This window comes from Diadema antillarum, unplaced genomic scaffold, assembly GCF_040938485.1.
Source record: "Diadema antillarum isolate AM-2024a unplaced genomic scaffold, OU_Dant_1.0 seq00001289_RagTag, whole genome shotgun sequence".
NCBI classification, from domain to species: domain Eukaryota; kingdom Metazoa; phylum Echinodermata; class Echinoidea; order Diadematoida; family Diadematidae; genus Diadema; species Diadema antillarum.
The window spans coordinates 226,193-246,145 of record NW_027272068.1 but is presented as its reverse complement, the minus strand read 5'-3'; the positions used below and the strand labels follow the sequence as shown (position 1 = coordinate 246,145).

The window sequence follows — 19,953 nt, the reverse complement described above, 5'->3', positions numbered from 1 at the left end:
TTTATCGCGGGCTGACTTGGGGGGGGGGGAGGTGAGACTGAGAACATAGCAACAGGGAAGGTTTCTGGAGTTTTGAACATCATGCCAATTGAGTCGGTTTTATGCCACGTTTTTATACGATTGTTCTTTTCAGTTTGACTTTGCATGCATGTTCAATTATCTATTATTTATCATTTACTATTTCGTGTTTCTCTCTCTCATATATATATATATATATATATATATATATATATTTATATATATATACACTGTTGGTCATAAAGGTGGAATATTTTTTTTCCCTCAAACTTTAACGGCATATCTATTACAATGTGCTTGGAAAATAATATGTTTGATGTATATCAATCACTTAACTTTGTTATCATGCCGATTACACACTTTCACAGTGATTTTTAACAAGTATATGTCTAAATTACCCTTAACTATGGGCATGAAACAACATCGATACTATTACAAAAGAAACTTTATCAACAGAATATTTGTTTTAAACGTCATTCAATTTTCCAGAAAATTTGTTTTGTGATTTCATTGATAAGTTCACATCAAATTGAGTCATTATTCTTAAGATTTCACATTGGGGTGGACATTTCTGGTATGTCCACTCCGGGTATATCCGCCCCTAGCACGAATCAGTGCGCGTAGGCGCTGTGGCATGCTGTCCACCAGGTTGTCGATGACGTCGACAGGTATGGCTTCCCACTCTTCCCTCAACGCAGCTGCCAACTCCTGCAGATTTTAAGGAATTACCTCTCTGCCGTTGATGGCTCGGCCTAGGGCATCCCATTCATGTTCTATATCTGGCAATATACTTGGCAATATTTTTTGGCACTTTGCAACACATTCAACAATGTATAACTGTAAATGATCACTCACATCCCGCCACAAGACAGCCACTAGACATCCAGGCAACTCAAACGTCTGCTTAGCAGGTAATTATATTATTTAGTTTATTTATGATATATGTTTGATAATTTTTATTGTATGATATGTTTGTATGCTACATATACTCACTATACACTCATTTACAGTTATACATTGTTGAATGTGTTGCAAAGTGCCAAAAAATATTGCCAAGTATGTCATGTAACTATTAAATCATGCTCAACTTATATCTAATATATTGTGTTTATGACTTCAGATTTGTTATGCTCAAAAACATATTTCGTTTCACAAACAGATATTAAAGCTGAGGAAGACCACGGTCGAAAGCTTCACAACTCTGCCGGTTTCATGCGACATCTTCTGTTATCTACGTTGTCTCAACTATAATTTCACTTAAGATGACAGAGGCGTGCGGTAGGAATATCAGCATCATTACACTATATATATATATATATATATATATATATATATATATATATATATATATATATGTATCGTATTTGTTATGCTTCGTATCGCTGAATTTACTGTAATTCTTTTTTATCATTATTATTGAACGATTAAAATGAAATGAATTGAATTGAAGTGAATTGATTATATCTTCAAGAAACAGTTGGGATTTGTGATTAGCACAACGGAATTTGCATGAAAATTTCCTTGCGAAATATTCAAGTGCTTGAAGTATTTCTTAAAATGAAGCTCCTGGTTGAAAATTCGATAGTGCAAACATTGGGGATAAAAATTTTTTCTATATCTATGCGCCACTCTTCCTAATAAATGTAATTTAATCTGCCGCTAACTAAACATTTGCTTCTGCTAGAGTGAGCTTTGATGCTTGATTGTTCCAACTTTCCGTGAAACCTAGGTTGCTAATAATCTACATTTGTTTTATATTTTTGGGTGTTATTTTCTGATATGTGTACTATTTGTAATCAAATTAGGTCGTTTTTACATAGGGTAACGTTTTGTCTTTGAATTTGCACTAATTAAGATTTCAGGGTGTCATTTTCCGATATTTGTAATCGATTTAGGTCAGTTTCACATAGGATAACGTTGGGTGTTGGGGTTTGAATTAATTACGCTAGTATTTCGGGGTGTCATTTTCCGAAATTTATAATCGATTTATGTGGTTTTCTCATAGGATAGCGCTGTGTCTTGCAGTTTGCGTCGAGTTTGCATTAATTAGTATTTCGGAATGTCATTTTGCAATCGATATTACTTGGTTTTCACATAGGATAGACCCTAGGATAGCGTTGTGTCTTGGAGCATCCTAGCAGGGAGCTATGGGTGAGACCTTCCTGCTTGGAGTTTGCGTTGAGTGTGCATTAATTAGTAGGTCGGCCATCAATGATCGATCATTACAGTCCGTATTTCTGCGCTTCATTCTGTTTTACATTTTCTGAATTTTGAAACTAAAACTAAAATCTAAACGACATCTGTTTGGTCAAAAATATGAATTTGATGATTTTTCAATAAAATGGCTTTTTTTGGGGGGGAGTTTTTGTTGACTGTTGAGGTGAGATGTGTGATATACTGAAGTAAACGTGACGTTAGTCATTCTTCGATAGGATGGATTTACTTGATCGATATCTGTTTCGCGAGGGCTAGAGTGGCCTGGGAAGAGCCAGGTCCAGGTGCTGTAATTTACCCCAATTTTCATCGCTAGCGGTTTGTATTAGTTTGCATTAATTAGTAATTTGCGTTAGTTTGCATTAATTAGTAGTTTGCATTGAGTTTGCATGGCGTTTACATTGAGTTTGTATTAGTTTGCGTCAGTTTGCATCAGTTTGCATTAGTTTGCATCAATTTGCATTAGTTTGCATTAGTTTGCGCAATTAGTAGGACCGCCTCGACTTGTTACTGACATAAGGGTAACTAATTTCCTGCTCTCTGAAAGAGCTAAGATGTGTCAACTGCTCTTTCATTATGCTTGAAACGTGAAAAAAAAAAAAATTGGTCCTGAATATTCCTTCAGGAAATATGTTGTCCTTGTTCATGCATGACGTCAGAAAGTATGCATTTTTTTTTTTTTAGTTGACTCTTGTGACGGCCTCACAAACGGAAAAAGAATATAACGCAAATATGCAGAAAATTCAGTGAAAAGTACGATTCCATTCCCTTGACTTGTTGTTGATGACACCCATATATGTATATTATACCAGTATTATACCAAGGAGTTGGGAACCTACCTGATTATACATAGCCTATGGGTGTCACTCCCCTTTAACATGATCAAGTAAGCAACAAGTCAAGGGAATTGTATTGTTTTCTGAATTTTTATATTCTAGTTATTGTTCCTATTGTGACGTCATAAATTGTTGTAGAATTCTTGTAGCGGTGACGGCTCATGGACACTTTAACAAATCATAAATTTTGAACGGATTGTCAAATTTTCCTCATACTGCACTGATGTGTACATCAATGTGCTAATATTTTGTGCGTTCACTGAATCCAAGTTCCACGCGGCACTGATTGCCTTGTAATAGCGCCAACTACGACACTAACAGAGTGCCATTTTCTTGTGTTGCCGTTTCCTAGTACGTTGGCAGATTGATTAGAATGGTAATTTACATTATGCAGATTGCCCACTTTTTTGTTTTTTGGTTTTTTTTTAATCCCACAACACAGAGCACTATCAAACGATCAAAAGAGTAAAGGAAGCAGGGCGGATCCAGGAATTCCGTAAAGGGGAGTCCATGGGGGTCGCCTCTCTTTTTCTTTTTATTTCTTATGTTTAAAAAAAAATATTAAGAGGGGCGCCCCCTCTGGATCCGCTACTGGGAAGTGAGAAGGTAGTTTTGATGGTAGGTATTATCTTCCATTGAAGGTGAGGTGAATTAGAGGTTTCAGTCTTGGTTTCCGTTCTCCTTTATTATAACAGCTGTGCAACACATTGAAAATTGATCTAGGTATAGGCCTATCGCTGACGTATTAAAATGTATCGATAAGCAACGAAGTTACAGCATGCGTTCAGAAACGTTTTGAATGATTTGAATAGAAATTCACATTTATTTTTATCATCAAACTACTATTTTTTTTTGGTACAAAGAAGAAGGATTATGTATATTTGTTTTACTGTGTTTGGGGGGATGCACCTGGCCCATACAAACATTGCTTCTTCAGCATTCCTCTCCATCTTCTGCACTTTCCAAACTTCAGAATGTTTTTTTTTGTGTTTTTTATCTTATCATTTGTTCATCCATAAATATCATTTACTTAGTATATCGGTTTGTAATGTTGACGAATATATGTATTTATGTTTTATGTCCCAATGTGAGAAAAAAAATGTATGAACAAGTTCTGTTGGAGATGGAAAAAATAAATGAATGAATGAATGAAAAAAAATTAATGCACTCTCGAGCTGGTGTCGGCACTTTCATTCATTTTAACGAAGGTGTTATCATCAAAATTAGGGTATGAATGACTGGAATAAAGCTCTCTCTCTCACACACACACACAAATACACAAACACACACAAACTGGTACAAATACTCAAATTTTAGATTTTTTAAACCATGACCGTAGGAAGGGGGGGGGGGGGGGCAAAAGCATTTTCCCTCCCCCTCCCCTCCCCTACCTCCAATAGCGTTCTTTAGACTGGCATGATATAACCTTTTTTCTTCCGTTTACTTATGACACCATTCTCTCGTTTGCCTATAGCATCGAGAGTACACATTACATTATCTTGATATCCATCACTATAGGCATGCTATACATATACTTCCTCCATTCACTGCTGTGTATTCTACCAGTGCCAGTGAGCGTCATCCACATCTCAAAAGATTTAGTAAGCCGTGTAGACGCACAAACGGAACAAGTCTGTGAGTTGCGGTAGGACCAATACTTATTTTAGTCATCTTCTTTATTTCATTCTGCATACAGGGTTGGCTCCTATTCAGTTGTGCAAAACTGCTTTCGAAAAGCGCCCTCCAGTTTTACAGTGTATTTAGGCCTATACATAGTAAATATACATGACAGGGGCCGCGGAAGCCGTGGTAAGGGCTTTTTAAAAAAAAAAAACAGTCTATGTTGTAGAATAAGCTTTCTCCCTCAATTTTCGAGCGTTTGACATGCAATTTCTCTTTTTTTTTGCAGCCGCTATGGTATGTAGATGTGTAAGATATACATTACAATTACAATAATGAATGTATGAAAAAAAAAGAGTTTAAGAAACATCTTGAATAGTGTCAGAAGGTCTGGCGGGTTGATTTAGAACTACTGGTGATTTAACCGCTCTCATATTTTTTTTTTTTCATTTATCATCAAAGCAAACTTCGTTCGAATATGCTATCAAAATTTCAAGATGGAAATGAATAAAAAAAATCCAACTATAAAGGGCCTACTATGTGAAAACAACATGTTTATTATGAGAACTTAGTTGATAGTTAATATGTTAGTCGACGTCGGATTACTCTCTAGTGGTTTCTCTTGATAAAACCACGTTGCCATGTATTCCGCCTTTAATATTGTTGAAAAAATGCCCATTCATTGAATCATAAAGAGCAGTCTTACATATATTTTACTCTATGTACAGCAAGTCTCTTTTTTAGGAACTTGAAGCTCTAAATGAAAATACGTCTGTCAATTATATCGAACAGAGAATTCCAAACGTGTTAATACATCTGAAATTGAAATATATATGTACAACATTAATTTTGTGAACATCATATGACGGTACAATTTCATCATTGTTCGTACTTCACAGTAAGGAACGCGGAGTCTCTATATGTCTGCGCACACGCCAGAAATACTGTAATAATGATATACATGTATTACCATTAGTGTACATCCAAGAAGAATTACAAATAAAGTGACCATCAAAACAAAATCTTTGTCATCTCACCATTAAGAAATAAAAACACAAAACAAACCAAACCAAATCCACCTCCGGAAAGTCTTATAAAACAATCAAAAGATATTTACAGCCACACGCATACATTTATATAATAATGATGATGATGATGATGATGATGATGATGATAATAATAATTATAGGTTAAACTTCCTTATAACTTCGTTATAAGACTACATGTATCCATAATGTTGGCTTTTCTCTGTAACGCTAGCCATTTAACACATTGGATATTACAGTCCTAGAAATGTTAGCTAAAACAAGATGCTACATTCGATAGTTCTGGACAGGTTATTTTGAAATTTGTTGGATTGTTGGACTGAAAGCTCCCGGAGTCGTTATGTGTAAACAGAGAACCCTGTGAACGAAAGCAATTTGTCACGTGGCTTTCACTGAAGTAAAGTACAATAGTACTATAGTATACATCATTTTAATTGTCGTTAAGCGCATGTTAAAATATTAGCTAACCTGATCTCCGCTATACGCTTTACTTAGAATTTTCAGCCTCAAATCTGAACAAAGAAAATTACTGTAATATCACTCTTGTAAAAAAAAATAATGATTAAAGGTACAATCACATCTGTTCGACAGGACTTAATTTGCTAAAATCACGGGGAACAATTTCGTGACTCGTCCAAGTCACTCCTTCAGCTCTGTCTCGCTGGCGAACATTCGGCGATGTTATTGCCTTTATTGTGTGCATGCCGAAGAATTTTTCTAGATCAAGGATTTGTATGTTGGTAAAAGGTTGTGTCGGAGTCCGGCCCTCCTCTGTTCAGGGAAGGATTTTCCGCGTTCACATACACAGCTTCACGGACTCCTCTTTCAAACCATCTACGTTTTTTGTTTGTTTGTTTGTTTGTTTTTGTCAATGATGTCAACTTCTTTGTCTTCAAAATGGTGTCCCTTGTTTGCTTGTTGCTCAGGTGGGTGAACGCGGCAGATTCATTCCCCTCTGTGTGTGGTTTTGCGGTAAACCAGGGAGGAGCAGAAATGGAGAAAGAACTATCTGCTCTCCTTAGAAGTCATGATAAAAAAACACGCTGGAACACGCTTTCATAGACGAGTACTTTACCTGAAAGATCAAATGTGCGCATCATACAGAGAAATGTCAGTTTTTTAAAGTTCTTTTTTTATGAGGACCTAATTTTCATTTCATTTTGATTTTATGATTCCTAAACTTTTCTAAATATATTTAGTATTTCGTTCAAGATTTGCTTTAAAATACAGCCCTTAGTTCAATTAAAGCTAAAACTCTTCAAATTTTTGTCTTGGAGCTGGAGAGGCGCCGAGTTCTGCCGAGCATAACTTCAATAAAGCGAAGAGAAATGTTAAGACATTTCATTGGAATGCTTTAGAACTCAAACATGTCTGCATGTGTTTGCATAGATTACAAAGAGTTGCCACTCCATCTATAACATCTCCCTATCGGTAAACCTTTCACCAACATACTAGTCCGTGATCCGGAAAATTCCTCGACGTACAAACAATAAAGGCAGTAACATCGCCCATTCACCTATCGCCAGCCAAACAGAGCTGTTCTCAGAAGTGACTCGGACGAGTCACGAAACTGTTTTCTCCTTTATTTTCACAAGTAAGTCAAGTCAAACAGATTTGACTGCACGCTTTTATCATACTACCTGGATGAATCAAAATCTACATCGATATATCACTCTTGTCGTGGATATGGGAACATTATTGTGAGGAGGAGCAGACGTTTAAACGTCGTGCAATTGGAACATTGCATGACTGCCAGCTTCTCCGAGCTGAATCCTTCCCTCCGAGTTTACAAAGAGGAATTTGTCTGCAAAGGAGAAAATTTAAAAAGAAAATGATCCTTAAGACATGATAAACATTAAAATGATGATCTTATAGTAGCAGGATAGCTACAGGTTCAGGGACGCAGACTGCATGTAAACATGAGTCTTGCACGCTTTAAGTCTTGAGCACATTCGTTTATTTTGCAGTTTGACTTGCCCTCAGCAAAACTCAACACAATGAGCATAATTTTCATAAACTTATATACTTATGCATTTAACCAAGATCGATGACCACCAGGACAAATAGGAGTGGAAGAGACCAACTAAAATGAAAGAACCCTCTTCACTATGATTACCAGTGAAAACAAACTGGATAAAGGTAGCAACAAGCAAGGGTGAAATCAATGTTCAACATAGATGTTTTTAATAAACATGGAAAGTTAAACAAAGGGATCAGAATATGTGACAACAAGCATGGTATGAGAACTGTAAACTTGGATGACAATGGAAAAGGAATGTGAGTGGTAAGAAAGTATAGAGTACAGGTCAGAGAATTGGGAACAGCCTAAAAATCCTAAACAAACTGAAGTACATAACAATCGGACTGAGACTGGAAAAGAGGAGATTGCCTAAAAGGAAACTCTGCTAAATCAGCTTGCTGTCTTACAATAGTAAACGTTCTGATGTGCAAACGTAACCAAGCAAGATAAAATCATCCGCGCAAAGCTCAAGCAAAACAAGAGAGAGAGAGAGAGAGAGAGAGAGGAGGGGGGGGGGGGACTGATGCTATGCAAAAGCAAAAATGAACAAGTTTGCTTTCAACCAAAACCCAAAGAGAAATGTGGATTGAGTGAAAGCAGCAACATTAGTAAAACACATCAGTGAAAGTTTGAGGAAAATCGGACAATCGATGCAAAAGTTATGAATTTTTAAAGTTTTGGTGTTGGAACCGCTGGATGAGGAGACTACTAGAGGTTATGACATTACGTGTGGACAATAATATAAAGAAAATATAAAGGGAATTCAACAAAAATTCACTTTTCTAGCATAATGAAAGAGCACTTGACTAACTGCTTTCAGAAAGCAGGGGGAATGATTGCTACCCTTCATTATGTCAATATCAAGTTGATGGAACGTGTAATTTTCATGAAAACATCCGTCCAACATCATCCCCTCTGCCCCTTCCTTCTCTCACTGCATCTCACTCCCTCCTTCACAGAACGGATTCCCCTCACGCTGCCTATGGGGGGGGGGGGTCCATTCTTTTCTCTCGCCTCCACTGCCACCCTTACCGCTCCCACCATCTCCTTTAACACCTAGTTATGCCTCCATGTATAGGCCTGCAATAACCATCCACAAGCTGACAAAATGTGCTCAAGCGAGCCCCTTGCCCTCTTGCAAACCCCACACTCATTGTCTTCCAAAACGCTCCTCTTCTTCAAATTCACTGGTGAAGACAAAACATCAAAGGTGGAACTGATCATGAAGCCCACAGCTCCAGAGGACAGTGTCCTGAGGTCACTCCTTGAAACCTTCCTCTGCTCCACCCCTTCCCATCGAGTGCACACCCCTTGTACTCCCTGCTATGCCGCCTTTGCAAACCGGTTCTCCTCCTTCTCCTTGACAACCTCCACCGCCAAATCCCTCCTACCCTGTTCCTGCTTTGCTTGCTGTACCATCTCACACCCTGACGAAACTCGACCCCCTTCCGCCGCACCTGAACAGCACCTCGCATCTCCTTTCACTTTACCGTTGCTACTGCCTCATCCGCAGTCTCTTCCGCCCTCCACTTCTACTTCAAGAGCTATACTAAACACAGAAAATGTATAGCAGAAACCGCTGCCATGGGGAAATCACATGTTGACGTCACACGCAAGGCACGCTGGCGGAAAGCCACTGAGAGCATCGACTTCATGCGCTCAAGCCGGAGAGTATGGCAACTCACTCCTGGTGCAAGGTCCTTGCTGAAAGATGGCAGTCTTCACTGCATAAGAAAAGGGATGACGGATCAGGGACCACAAGCAAGAAGATCGAAGATGAACAAGTCAGCCATTTTACGGTGCCACGGGTCAACACGTTGAATGAATCAAACCAATCAACCAATCAAATCTTTCGAATTTTGATGAGCGGACTCAGTGGCTATAAGACCACGAACTCTCCATCTTGAGGTCGCTAATTCAAGTCCGTTGAGAGAATAGGTATGAAGCCTTTCGTTAAAGAACTCATTTTTTCCCTGTCATTTAGATGGGACTTTATGCCGTCAATCATGAGGTTTCTTCTTTAAACTTGTGTTCCGACTGCTGCTTTAAGACTCTACATCATATGATTTTTTTCTTTGAAAGAAAGACCATAGTTAGATATATTGAAAATTACCAATGCTTACCACTCCTAGAAAATGACTCAAACCTAAGTCGATGATTTTGGAGCACCTGCTTGATAAAAAGACACTCGGGCCCCATCCTATTACCTTCCGGTGCCTGGCAATAAGAAAGAGAGAGAGAGAGAGAGAGAGAGAGAGAGAGAGAGAGAAAGACAATACAGAGGGCATCACTATTTGATATATAATATACATATGCAATGATACAATTGAATTGGTCTAATATCTGACAGCGATTTGATAAACACGATCAAGTGATATTGAACCACCATAAATGATGACAATAAAAATCGATGATTTGTGAAGAATTAAGACGCGATCGCGCATTATATTCAACTATTCAACCCGCGAGCGAATCATGATAGTTCGACAGGTAGTAGGTATCAGATTAACCGTTTGGTTGACCAGTTGCTGATAGAATGTAACTGTGATGCAGCTTGCTGATGCATCATTAATGTCAGTGTGAGAAGAATGTCTCTTGGAAATCTTATCTGTAAATGATTTCGGGAAAAGTTAAATCATTGCTGTTCGACGTACAATCTCGTACTCTTTGACCTACCTCCTGTGACTATGGTAATATTAGCATAGATGCCCGGGTTTAACAGAATCTGAAATAACCTCCTAAAATTGCAGAACATTAGTTCAGCTTCAATCAAAACATACACAGCAGATTGATTTCTCTGACTTCTTGGCGCATTTTCGTCGTCATTGTGTGTGTTGGGGGGGGGGGGGGATGGAGGTCCATAATGAGATCTACACCTCTAAAGACAGCCATAGAGTCTTTAGATGATATATCTAAATTTCGTAGGTAAACTATCTAATAAGATTTATGGCTACATAGAGAACGTAACGTACCACGAGTTTCTCCAAGTTGCAGTCGAATACACGGCCGCTGGACGGCTGCCGGATGGCGCATAAGTTGTGGCACCTGCCACGTGGGTAGAAGTAATGATCCAAGACGAAGGCTGCATCTTAGAAAGTGAAAAAAAAAAACAATAAGTAGACCCGTTTTTCCAGTAGTAAATGCAAACCGCTGTCTTTGGTATTTCTTTTTTAGATAACGTATTCAGTCAAAAAAAAAAAAAACTCACGACGAACATGTCTGTCTCCACACATTATAGTGACGACAAATTGTTAGAAAGGGCTGACTGAATAGCCGGTTTGAAAGACCCTCGCTTTGTCCAGCACTGACAGTCATGCGCAAATCGAGGTGAGGCCGAGTGCGTTAGAGCAAATGTCTTCGGAGATCTGAATACGAATGCCTGTATTACCCACGGCCAGGGGGGGGGGGGGGGGGGCACTTTTTTTGCACCATACAAAGAAATGCATATGTCGTCACTTTGGGCTCCCACTTTTTTTTTTAAACCCAGAAGTACGTAAGTGGTACAAAAAAGAAATAGAGATCTTGTATCTTGCACTGAAGACCCCCCCCCCTTTTTTTTTTTGCTTGTCAGCTGAAGAAACCTGGAAGTGGAAGGAGAAAGATGAGCTGAAGACCTTTCTGTTTTTTGCTTTTGTTTTTTGCTTGTTAGCTTATGAAACCCGAAAGTGCCCCCCCCCCCCCCCCAAACTTTTGAAAACGCTCCGCCGGCCCTGTTACCCTCTCATGAACTAGTGCGAAACCCAACTCACGCACAAACCCTGCTGAATACTACACTGATGTAGTTACTTCAACCATTGGATTAGCGGTTTAGATTCGCTTAAAATCGGCAGCCATTTCGAAATGTAACATGCATAAGACCCAGTTTACATTGAGTGAAAGGGCCGGTCTCAGCCCTTCAATTCACTCTAAACGCGCAAAAGGCCAAAAATGCGGTACCAATATCGGCCGCGCATTTGGCCAAGCTCTGGAGGTCTGGAAACTAGACTTTACCAAATTGCAACCGGCGCGCCGGTTGCGGCGCCCTCCAAATAATAGTGTTAAACTTGTTTCAGAACCTTTTATTACAAGCAGAGCGCCACTTCAACAAAATATTGAAAGGTTTGAATTAAAAGCCCGGGCCGAGCCCGGCACTGTAAACGGACAAAATTGCGGGGCCGAGTACCGCAATTAAGGCCGGGCTCAGCCGCGGTTCGGCCCGGCCCTGCACTGTAAACAGGGTCGAAGTAGAGTTCTGGTGATTGAATGTGATTTTTATTACCTCGACCGCTGGTAGTAGAAATTGGCTATTCAAAATGTGAGTTAATAAATTCGAACGGGTCTCAAAAAGCACTCGCTGGTGGCTTGAGCCCTGTTTTAACAGACCTTACCGCGACAACGTCGCGCCAACATCCGGAGATCAAAATTCCTCTCCTCGGGTAATAAAACCGTCTGACAGAGAGAGAGAGAGAGAGAGAGAGAGAGAGGGGGGGGGGGGGTATCGTTTTCAGTGACAAACACCGAAAATCTTCCCCTGGTAGGTTTCCACGAAGGAGGTGTGCCCACTGATGCAACTAGGGTCCTACCCTGGCAACACAAGCCAGCGCCGCCTATTGTTGTATAGACTGTACACATGCAAAACGTGGTTACAGCACTGATCTCAAGAATTTGATCTATATTATTGTAAATAGGACCATGCTACAAATTATATGTAATTTATTTCCATTTAAGCAGTCTACTTACATACTGAGAAAAATTAATATTGAAATTAGACGTACCTCACCCGAGAACTAATTTTAAGAAACGTAGTGTAACATATCGCGGCGCAAAACTATGGAATGATTTATCAGATGATGTAAAGCAAAGTGTATTCCTTTCTATATTCAAAAATGAGGTAGATAAATTATATAGTAATTGTTTGCATTGAACTGTAACATTGTGTATCAATCATTTTTTTTCAGTATCTTAATTCCCATTTTCTTTATGTAATATGCATGATTTCGTATGTTCTGCTTTTGTGTGTGTGTTTGTTTGTTTTGGGTTGTTGTTGGTTTTTTTTTCGTTTCCTATACTATGTATAAAATGTTGTATTTTGTAATTGTATGGTTTTTACTTCACGGACTCACAGAAGAACAGCCATTGGCTGAAGTGAGTGACCCATGGTAAAATGAAATAAACTCAAACTCAACTCAACGGCATAAGAGATTAGTGGTTATGATCCATGCACCAAAGAGCGTATATTGCGCATGCTTGTTGCGTGTATCAAAGCGATTACCGCGATTGCGTTCTAATAGAAGGGCTGTCCGGTAATCAAGGTAATATCGGGATTTCATTCTCTTGAAGACGGCAGGAACATACTTGCCGAAACGTCAAGAGTGCATGGGTAGGCCCTTTTCAGAGCCACATTTTACATACCCAAGAAAGAAAGAATACGTGGTGCACCGTTAAGCCTTCTGCCACCCAAAGTTGGGGTAATCATCCTAGCTGCCTAGGGTAGAATTTGACAAAAGTTGACACCGTCCGAACAACATTTTGCGGGGGCTGTTTTAAAAGGCAGGGTTAAAAAAAAAGAAACAAACAGATTACCCCCCCCCCCCCCCGATGTCGCGGTGACTCTAGTTTGAAATGCTATATCAAAAGGGGGCTATAAATCTGTTTCTCTAGACTCAGTGATGGTCATCGACAAAGGGAGTGCACGTCACGAAACCGACACCCACGAGTCATACAGCCCATGAGTTATACCCATGAGTTCGACACTATAAGCTAGCAAGGCCCACAACGAGACCAACACATTAAGCCCCGCGTTGTATAAACTGCCGAACTCGTGGGCTGTTTTTACCTAGCGTCGAACCCATGGGCTTTATCTGCCCAGTGTCGAACTCATGGGCTGTATGACGCATGGACCTCTTTTCATTGTCGAACTCGTAGGCTGTATGACTCGTGGATGTCGGGCTTGTGGGATGACGCCGACAAAGGCAGCGGAGAAGGAGCGAGTCAGTAAAATTCATGCATCCTTTTGATACTGCTTTCAGAACGAGTATGGAATAACCAAGTGACTCTTGTAACAGTATTCTATATACAAACAAATCATATAGGCCCTATATTTACATAATCAATAACTATGGACCAAGCTTTGGGGAAAATGGTTTGGTCATAATTACAGTATTAGGGTCTTTAGGAGGCGTTTCATGTCCTGTTCAATCCATGCTTTACTGCTGACAATGCTTTATACTCATTCTCCATACAATGTCTCCCTAAAGCTGGATATTGATATATAAATACATATATGATAAACATATATTCATGTGTACACACACACACACACACATATATATATATATATATATCATTATATTATACATTGTATATCATATGTATATGTATATATCATATGTTATATATCATATGAATATATATATATATATATATATATATATATATATATATAATAAGACATAGGCCTACATGATTATATATACAAATATCATAAGTATGTTTCTTTTTTAAGGTTCAATATCTTTATATCAATAAACCATGTAGCGTGCCTCACCTTTGCTGCCTTCCGGATTAAGGAAGAAATATCGATGTGCAAATACGAAACAGACTCGTGTGACATTCATATACATTTTTTTTTGACAAATTAATTATTACATCATAACTTGATTATTACATTATCTTTTGCTTACATTAAGTGTGTGTGTGCGTGTGTATGTGTATGTGTGGATACAGTGGGGGTCGGGGTGGCTATTACATACCTGCATAATGGGATGTGTTGGCCGGGTGTCCTACACCCATGTACAGACAGCCATTACGTCTAGCGTACATGCGCCGCTGAGATCTGTTGTGAAGGTCTTGTGTGAAAAATAATTTCTTCGACGATTGGTTTGGGATACGGATGTATTGCGAGTACACAACCACTTCGATTTCAGCAACGGCCTTGTCTATATGGATTAAGGGGCAAATGGTAATGAAAAAGATAGAAATAAACTAAAAAACAAACAAAATATGGCTATTTGTATGTCTGTCGTAGCTTCATCGAATTTGGGGATAGGCAAAGTACGGGGTCAGAGGTCAATATAAAAAAGGCTTTAAATTACGTGAAACAAATCCTCGAGAGGCGTTGATCACAATGAATTCGCTGGGCTATGCTGGCGTTAGGTATTTCATGACACTGCATTAAGCGTTGAACTCTGTGCTGAGGAGGAACTGATCTAGAACATGTGTAGAATTTCCAAAACATGATATTTATCAAGTTTTACATTCATTCAATTAGTTTAAAAACAATTTAATCGATCTTGTTTTTATTCTATTGGTCATTTTTATACTTTCTTTAAAATAAATACGGCCTGCACTGTTTAATTGATCTTACCTGTACCCGCAATTGTCAGCTCTATTGTTATTTCCATGTGGGCGCCTTCCTTGTCTTGTCGCAAAAGTCTCTGTGATTAGAACGATTAATAGAACACATAGGAAGTAAAGAGAGCGAGAGATAGCATATATACATGTATACAGTTAATTACCATCGTTTTCTATGATCTCTTCAAATGACAACTGCTTCTTGTTAGGATGGTCTCTTACACTTTCATATCCTTGTTTGTGAACGTTGGCTGATATGGCTCCTTGGTAAGAAAATTTGCGTGGCGCACTAATTTAACAAAAAGGGATGATGCATTATTGGTTGAGATGAGGATTGTGCTCTTAACGTTTTTGGAGATACTAAGAAACCCCTTTCATGATAATGCCAAAGAGCATAGTATAATTCTACGACTAATTCGAAGTTTATTTGATGAAAATCGGTTTTGAAGTCGCTGAGATATCCAGAAACAAAGTAAAACAAAGCAATCCTAATCGCTTTGTTTTGGATATCTTGGCCATTTCGAAACCAACAATACTTTAATCAAATAAATGTTGAGTTCCTCTTGGAATTACATGCTCTTTCAAATTTCTGAAGAGGTTTTCATCATCTCATTTGAAAAAAGAAGAAGCTAGAAACCCGAAACCAGGTCTCAAATGAGGCTATACCATCACTTTAAAGAACAAAATCAAAACAAATTTGTTTTCGTAATCCCTTACCTTCAAAAAGTCCAAATATTTAGGAGATTATCGTAAAAAACTGATTTCCTTCTGCTGTTCTCGGAATTCAACTAGGTTTAGGGCTTTGAGCTAAATCAAAGGCTGTTTATTTGCTGATGTGTACTATAATATGTTAGAGAGATAGAGAAATGTTAACGTATCATTTTTAAAATGAGGGGTTTTTTCCTGCTGAATAGTAATAAGCCATGGAATAACCAAGAGGGTTTAAATAATGAGCCATAGATCGTCAATTTGATGAAGGTTTCTTCAAAAACAGGATTTTGTTTGTCGTAGTCGGAAAACTGGAACATTGTTGACACTACGGAAGTGACGGGACATTGTTCAACGTAGGCAGATGTTTTGGCTACTCAATGAAATCATTTTCAGACATCAGAAATCATTTTCAGAAATAAATTTCAGATGTCATAAAACTTGGGCTTGACTTCAACTTACTATAATATCCGTCAAAATCTAAAGATCACATTAGATTGCAATAAAAGTGTATGAATCTTATTGATATAATACCACCGTCACCCACACACACACACACACACACACACACAAATAATTAACTTTGAAATGCCCGTACTACAAATTTGAACGCCCAGTAACATCAAAAATTATATTTCAGGTCATACGGGTCATATCTCCTTCATTTAATAATACCCGATACTCTATTCATATTTTTGATATTTAGAATAAATGATTCATTGGAAATTCCATGATAACCTAAATTGCCTTAACTAGGACCATTTTTGCTAAATCTCTATCATTTTCTTTAACAAGCCCCAAATTTTGGAATTTTCTTGATAATAGTATGAAAGAAGATTTAAATTTAATCAAATTCACATTCAAATTGAAAATTTGTTTTCATTAATTCTTATATTGCGGATCGAGTTACATTTTAGTAAGCTTGAACTTATTGAGTTGTTTTTCTTATTCGTCACACTCATTATTTTTTTAACTCGATGATCCACCGCATTTGTGCCTCGCCTGTGTACGTTAGCATTGACCTTTCACTCCTCTTCCTTCACTCCTTTTCCCTGTCTTTCCTGTTCTCACGTTTCTTTTTATTTCTTCTTCTGAGGTATAATTCTTTCTTTTCTTTCACTCTGTTTTCTCTTTCTCTCTTTATTTTTCTTTAATCAGGAGAGCTTCGTCGTGTTTGTCTGTCTGTTTTTTTGATTGTGTAGGTATGTATGTGTGTCTGCGTGTTTCTTTTTTTTATCTAAACAACTTGCTTCCTTAGTCAATTAGTGCTAATACTTTTGTTCAGTAAGTAGTTAGACCTATATTGTACTCGAGGAGACTGCAAAATATAAAACACTTTTCAGTATGTCTCTTCCATTTCCTGCAACTATGATTTTAATTCGTTATCACCAGAAAGTGATGCGTAGGGTTGTTGATTTCATAGTTTTTCTTCGTTTATAGATATTGTGTTATAGTGTTTTCATTTATATTGTGTTATTATATGCATGTATAGCCTACATGTTTTGTAGTGTTTGAAATTGAAATAAGATAAAATGAAATAAATGAGCGATCGGCGTAGAATCAATCGCAAATTTTGACAAATGTATGACCAGTCTGTTTGAAAGTTGCCATTGATATCACTGGCAACTCGTTTGTTTGTTTGTTTGTTTTCGTTTTGATGAGACAGGATTCAGATGTCATATCCGGAGGGAATGAATTTAGTCACTTCCGGTGAACTGAAGATGATGATTGACTGATTTTTATCGGTAAAGTAAAGTATGTTTAAAGTTAACGTATATGGAGAAGTAAATCATACAAACTCATATTATTAGCATCATACCCACACTGAATTCAATTTAGTATCTCCAAAGTGATATCAAATTAAGAAGAAAAAATAACTGTAGGAAGAAGCCGGGAATCACTCTTAGATCATTGAATTTTTCCCTTGCAACACAATAATAAGATCGCCACTAAAACGATTGCCTTTACGCTCTTTCTTGTCCATTCGAAATCTACTTACTCTCATCAGATGAAGATTTGTCTTACCAATTGGATTTTTTCCGAGGTTCGCAAAAATATTTGGAGGACATCTTCTATGCTTCTGTTGCGGATATCCACTTCATTCACGTGAGTAAGGATATCAGATTTCCTGTGAAGAGAAAGTGGGCTTGGTTTCATCGTCCTCAACGCCATCATTACGACAATTCCACATGGCAGACATTGGCCAATTTCACTCGTGATTGTAATGTTGATAAAGGTGTGACTGGCATGCTTGATACCGTTTGCTGACTATTGCTAGTCACATGGGGCGAACCACGAGGGTCGGCATCATGCGACTGTTTTCTTGCATGGGTGGGTATAGAGACCACTTCATCGGGTTAGCACCATCACAGAACTTTTCGAGTTCGGTGGTGAGAACCTGAGATCTATTATGGATAACTCACACACGGGACCTCCATGAGGACAGATTTTTTTTCCGTCTTTTTTTTTTTTTTTTTTTGCCTCTTAGGCCGACTAGGTGATTGTGGTGCCGGTGATTTTGGTGTAGCGCTGATCTATATCCAGTGGCGTATCTAGGGAAAACGGCGCCCGGGGCAAGCGCGAAAATTGCGCCCCTAATTTCTGAAAGTGTTCATACCCCAACCCCATCCCGGTATAGGGACTTTAAACAAAGTCCACATGATATGCTTTTTCAAGCACTTATAAAAGGGTTCTTTTTTTTAGGGTGATTTAAATGTAATAAATTTTGATAAATCTTGGCGAGCGAGCGCAGCGAGCGAGCCGAAAATTTGTGTATTTTAGCTTACAAAACATGGAATTCTTGTCATTTTTTGCTTATCAAATCTTACATTCTAATCAAGATATAGTGATGGCCTTATAGATAACGATTTATACCAACAAACTGAGTACTTTAAAAGATACTCTAGATTAGTACGCTCGAGTGAGCCGAAATTTGTATATTTCCACGTCATCGTCACGTTTTGTTCTTATCTCTCTTTTTTTTTTGATAAATTTTGGCGAGCGAGCGTAGCGAGCGAGCCGAAAATTTTCGTATTTCAGCTTACAAAATACGGAATTCTTGTCATTTTTTGCTTATTAAATCTTACAATTCTAATCAAGATATAGTGACGACCTTATAGATAACTATACCAACAAGCTGAGGACTGATAATATTCTAAATTAGTACGAGCGAGTGAGCCGAAATTTGTATATTTCCGCTTCATCATTACATTTTGTTCTTATCTTTTTTGATTTGTTTTTTTTTTGCGCCCCCCCCCCCCAATGTTCGAAAGCGTTGGCGTCCTCTTTTGATCCAATTGGCGATCGCTTCAGAACGAATGAAATTGCAGCCGCTGCTCCGTGTAACATTTTTCCTGCTAAATATAAAATGACACATGTGAACACTATAGACATTGTCATTTTGTCCGCGTCATCGTCACGTTTTGTTCTTATCTTCTTCTTCTACTTCTTTTTTTGATAAATTTTGGCGAGCGAGCGCAGCGAGCTAGCCGAAAATTTGTGTATTTCAGCTTACAAAACATAGAACTCTTGTCATTTTTTGCTTATTAAATCTTACAATTCTATTCAAGATATAGTGACGGCCTTATAGACAACGATTTATACCAACAGACTGTGGACTTGAAAAAAAATACTCTAAATTGTACGAGCGAGTGAGCCGAAATTTGCATATTTCCGCGTCATCATTACGTTTTGTCCTTATCTTGCTTGATTTTTTTGCGCCCCCCGTATGTTCGAAACCGTCGGCGCTTTAATTCTTTTGATCCAATTGGCGATCGTTTCAGAACGAAAGAAATTGCAGCCGCTGCTCCGTGAAACATTTTGCCTGCTAAATATAAAATGACATGTGTGAACACAATAGACATCGTCATTTTGTCCGCGTCATCATCACGTTTTGTTCTTACCTTCTTTTTTTATATAAATTTTGGCGAGCGAGCGCAGCGAGCTAGCCGAAAATTTGTGTATTTCAGCTGACAGAACATAGAATTCTTTTTGAACACAATAAACATTGTCATTTTGTCCGCGTCATCATCATGTTTTGTTTTTATCTTGTTTGATTTAGTTTTCTGCCCCCCCCCCTTCCGGGCGAGTTTTATTTTCTTCTTCTTCTTCTTCTTCTTCTTTTCTTTTTTCTTTTTTTTTCTTTTTTTCTTCTTCTTCG

At 38.2% G+C, this 19,953-nt stretch overlaps 1 protein-coding gene across 1 annotated transcript; it reads right to left on the bottom strand.

Annotated features, from left to right (window-relative positions):
- Nucleotides 1-10,726: 10,726 nt before the first annotated feature.
- On the bottom strand, nt 10,727-18,014 carry LOC139707960 (uncharacterized; the record flags this gene model as incomplete). The annotated part of the gene is made up of 4 exons (XM_071619951.1): nt 17,820-18,014; nt 15,100-15,169; nt 14,486-14,671; nt 10,727-10,842 (listed from the first exon to the last, which is right to left on the bottom strand). Coding segments are annotated over exons 1-4 (522 nt in total), but the record flags the coding sequence as incomplete, so codon positions are not given.
- Between the last annotated feature and the right edge of the window lie 1,939 nt (nt 18,015-19,953).